Genomic DNA, 4,634 nt, shown 5'->3' with positions numbered 1-4,634 from the left:
TGCGAATTAGCGATTGCATTGCGATTTTGTTGGTCATTTTGGCAAATCCGGAAAAAGTTGGTTAAAATCGTATATTATATGGGATTTTTGGTCACTGAGGTTATTTTCTCTTTCTGAAATTATAAAAAGATTTAATGTTATAATTTATATATTTTTAATTTAGTATGTTATGTGATTGTGTTAACGTCAAATAATAGCAACTAATGACGTAATATATATTTATAATTATATTTAATATTTATTATATAATTTTTATATGTTTAATATTAAAAGAAGTATTTTAATATGATTTAATAAATATTTTTTTTAACTTTACCCCAAATTTATTTACAACTGTAAATTGTAAATCGACCTACTTGGATTTAATTTGGTCAACAAACAACATTCAACCCCAATAAATTAGTTCAGTTATCGCCCGTACATTGAGACTCGTGAGATTGATTCAACTTATCATTAACATTACTAAAAAAAACTAATCATTGACAATTTTAATTAGCGTAACTTATACAGTTGGTCGTTCAACTTTTAAGTTTTTTATTTTGTTCACCTAAATTAAAAGATGTCTAAATATTCATCGAAAAAAATAAAAGACGTGTAAATAATAATTGAAATTATATTTTTCCGTCTAATTAAAGTTATCCCTTATTAATATAGTTATTTTTTTTATTTAAATGTTTATCATAAATATTTTAAATAATTAAATTTTATAAAATATACATTCAGAATCCGACTAAAAAAATAAAATTAATATTAGGAGTTTAAATATTGATATTGTAAATAGAACAATCACCTTCATAATAAATGTTTGCAATAATTGATCCAAATTAATTGATCAATAAATCATATACTAAATATTATTAAGAAAATATCAACTAAAAATTACGTTCAACTTTATATTATTTTTTATTATTTGTATAATTTATGATTAAAAATCGTTAAAAAAAGTAGTTAGGACAAATTAAACTTCTAACAGCTACCGCTAGAAGTACGTTGTCGATGGCACCAAAGGGCTTAACATGGTCCTGACTTGTAAGTGAACCTAGCGTGCATGGTACACATAATTAAACGCTTGCTTGTTACAATTAAATTGACCAATTCCTTAATTAAATGTATAACGTAATTAAGCCACTGGAGTATTTCCCAAGCATGCAATGCACGCTAATAATTAGAAGTAATAAATCAGGAATTATTACGCGTTTTAATCCAGTTTCTTCCACTACTAATAATTTGGTGGCACTAATCAAATTAGAAATTCTTAGATTACGTGGTCTTCATCAATTAAAAAAAATACGAATGGGGGCGTAGCTTGTTCGATAGGCTATATATGGACGATTAAACCCTGGATTCCCCTATCCTTTACTTTTTATTTCATGATGTTGGACAACTTAATCAAATTGGGACCCCGGTGGAAATTAGTTTCTTAAGATTATATATATTTAAGGGGAAAAAAAGGGTGATGGAATCTGCTTTACCAAAAGAAGAAAACAAATTCCCACTTAAAATAATTCAATTGAAGGTGGATGAAAAAAATCTACGACAATTGCTTATTCAACCATATTGTTAATTCCAAGCAAGGTTAAAAGCTAAAGTTAAAATACTACATGCCAACTTTGGAGCTTCCCTAGGGTATAATATAATCCCCAACTCTATTTTTTTTTTACCAGTGTGCTCCGTGCATGTCCTCATCACACTTTTTTTTACCCTAAAGACGTAGGGGTTAAGTTAGGGGCAGGTCCGTGAGAGATGGGATTATTCGTTCAGGGTCTATTTGAACATTAAAATAAATTAAAATTAAAAAAGAAAAGAAAAAGAAAACTTGAATTCAACACATGATAATTAAAAAGATTTTATATCGAACTATTTATTATTTTATTTTTGGTTCATCAATAAAAACTAAACCACTGCCATAAAGTTATCAATGCAAGTAAGTGAACATAGGGATAATCTCACCATGCCAACACAAACGGTGCGTGTGGAAAGGAGAGAAAAGTACATGTTGCAATCTTCCACCAAACTTACCTACCAAAAGAGGAGCAGAGAAAATCCAGAGGAACATCTATAAATAAATAAAATAAAACCAGTTAGGGAAAAAGTCGGTTTCTCTTTCTCCCAACTTTTTGTGGTTGATGGTTACTGTTTCTTTAAAGAAATTATTTGGCATTGACAAGTGTGGATATCCATCAACGGATGAAGAGCATTTGATTCACATTCCATGTCTATTCTTCAGTTTGCATCCCAACGTTTACAAAAGGGATGGTTAAAAGGTAAATTCAATTTAATGCTCGACTAGTACAGTGCCCCCACCCCGGTCACCTACTCGTATCCCGTGGCTTTGTTTGCCGCTGCCTAGTCGTCATGGTAGTTGCTCTGTTCATCTGCTACTTACCTCAATGCTAAGAAATTCCTTCATCTTAATGTTAAACATTGGGCTAACGAACTTTGAAGGTGCAGTAACACGTAATAAGGCAATCGAATAGCAGCGCATGACATTCTTTTCTTTCAAAGGGAACAACCGAAAAACATATTCATAGATTTGGGCATAGCGTCCACCAGACAAAAGTTAGTTTTGCTAATAATACTTGGTACTAATTAATCTACATTAATTCTTTCGGCCACAACGGAGACATTATTATTCTACTCTTTAAACTTCAAAGGGGGGACAGTTAAAAATAAAAATCGAGGAGTCGGTCCGTTCGGTTGGTTACAACTTACAACGGGTTAAAAGAGGAAAAACAAAAGGGAAAATAGTTGTTTAACGGCCGTTGGCAAGCGGACTGACGGCTGAATCTTTGTGGGGACTTGGAGGAAGGTTGGTTTTCCCGGAGGCAACAAGGCGTTGGACAAAGCCCTCAATTCTCTGTGCGTTGGTTTCCGTCAGTAACTGCTTCCCGCCAAACGGTAAAGACTCCACTCCTCTTTCATTCAGCAAATCCTCTATTCTCGGCCCAACCATCGTTTCACTCCCCAGTCCGTTTGCCTGCACGTCGAATACGGATCACGAAATCCGAAAAAGATTAAACACGTTTAAATACTCCATGTTTTTGGCTTTTGAGAAATACGAAGGAAATTTTTAATAAAACAAATGCTTTAATGCAGTCCAACTTATTTAACCGTAGTTTAAATATAATGATGTGGATACCTGGATTCTGACGTAGTCTGCACGGTTCCAACAGAAAGCGTTCCCCAACATCTGGTCTACGGTCTCCGATACACCGTCGAGCACAATGTCAACGACTGAAGAAGTTGAGCATTTGCCGTTGTTAACAACCTTTGACCTTCCACACCATGGACCGTTTCCTAAAGACAAAACCAGCAGATCCTCCACCCCATTGACCGACGGGAAATCCCTCTTGTTATGGAGAACGTGCGTGATTGCAGCGGCGGAAGGATTGTTCATGACCAAACCGCCGTCCACGGCGGAGCAAGAGGTCTTGCCGTCGACGGATGTCAATGGGAAAGGTTTGAAGAGGCTTGGAGTGGCTGACGTGGCTCGACATACTTTCCAAAGCTCGAAGTTGAAGCTTGGTGATTGGGAAGCGTCGGCACGAGAGAAAACAAAGGGAGAGGAACTCTTGAGGTCGAAGCAAGGAACCAGGAGAGGCTTACACGTGTCCTTCAGTGTCAAAACCGTCTCGTCTTCTCTCCTGAACGTTTCCTTCAGCACCTTATCCATGCTCTTACAGGAGAATCTCTTCTGACGGTGAAGAACTCCGGCAAGCTTATTAACTTTGAAGAGTTTGGAGTTATTCTGAGTGATAAACCTGACAGCTTCTCTAGCAGTAAAAAGCGGATGACCAGTTCCATCGTCGGCAGAGAGCATGGCGGCAATAATAGCACCGACGCTAGTGCCGGCTATCATGTCAAAGAAATCGGCAATTTGAGCTCGAGGATCACCAGTTTTGAGGCGGATCTGGTCTTCAAGGTGTATAAGAGCGGCACCGGCGACAATGCCGGTGGTTCCACCACCGTCAATGCTGAGGATCCGAACCTTCTTGGTGGTTTCACAGTGAGATAGCCATTTCTGCTCAAGTTTTGTGAATATCTCCAAAGTTACTTTACTCAGGTCCATTTTCGACAGTTAACGAAGAAAATGTTTGGAGAATTTTTGTTTTGGTTGCTGGCTTCTTGGAAGTCCGTGAAAAAAAAGAGCAAAGAGAGAGAGATCGGCCTCTATTCACAGTATGTTGCTGATAAGCATTAATGGCGGCGGTAAGCAAGAGAATAATATTTGCAAAGCTGTTTCGAATAGATTCGAGAGAGTGAGGTTTTCGATTTTCTCTGTGGGCTACTCTGGAAAGCGAGCGAGCAAGAGAGAGTTAAATCCGGGAGTGAATGAGTGAGTGCGCGAGTGAGGATACGAGTATAAAAAGGATGGTCAAGGCTTTGATTGGTGATGTACGTAACACTGTTACTCGTACAAATTCAAACGCTAGTGCAAAAATTTGGGAATATTTAGGTAAAAGGATTAGGTTTAGGAAATAGGTTTAAAGTAAAAAAAAGTGTATTTAGAAAATGAGTTGAGCTCAAATTTAATATTAAAGGTTGAAACTTGGTCCGATTTAATTTTTATATTTATAATATATTTATTATCTTATTTTAAAATATTATATAATTATTATTATCTAAAACTATCA

General features: G+C 36.0%; 1 protein-coding gene across 1 annotated transcript; it reads right to left on the bottom strand.

Annotated features, from left to right (window-relative positions):
• Positions 1–2,517: 2,517 nt before the first annotated feature.
• LOC120143676 (probable inactive patatin-like protein 9) lies at positions 2,518–4,313 on the bottom strand. Its single transcript, XM_039157934.1, has 2 exons — positions 3,140–4,313; positions 2,518–2,977 (listed from the first exon to the last, which is right to left on the bottom strand). The coding sequence occupies exons 1-2, from the start codon at positions 4,067–4,069 to the stop codon at positions 2,753–2,755; spliced, it is 1,155 nt and encodes a 384-aa protein (XP_039013865.1). The 5' UTR covers positions 4,070–4,313; the 3' UTR covers positions 2,518–2,752.
• Between the last annotated feature and the right edge of the window lie 321 nt (positions 4,314–4,634).

The sequence above is a fragment of the Hibiscus syriacus genome, unplaced genomic scaffold (genome assembly GCF_006381635.1).
Source record: "Hibiscus syriacus cultivar Baekdansim isolate YM2019G1 unplaced genomic scaffold, ASM638163v2 tig00110860_pilon, whole genome shotgun sequence".
NCBI classification, from domain to species: Eukaryota; Viridiplantae; Streptophyta; class Magnoliopsida; order Malvales; family Malvaceae; genus Hibiscus; species Hibiscus syriacus.
The sequence above is the reverse complement of the archived record's forward strand: the minus strand, read 5'-3'. Positions and strand labels throughout refer to the sequence as shown.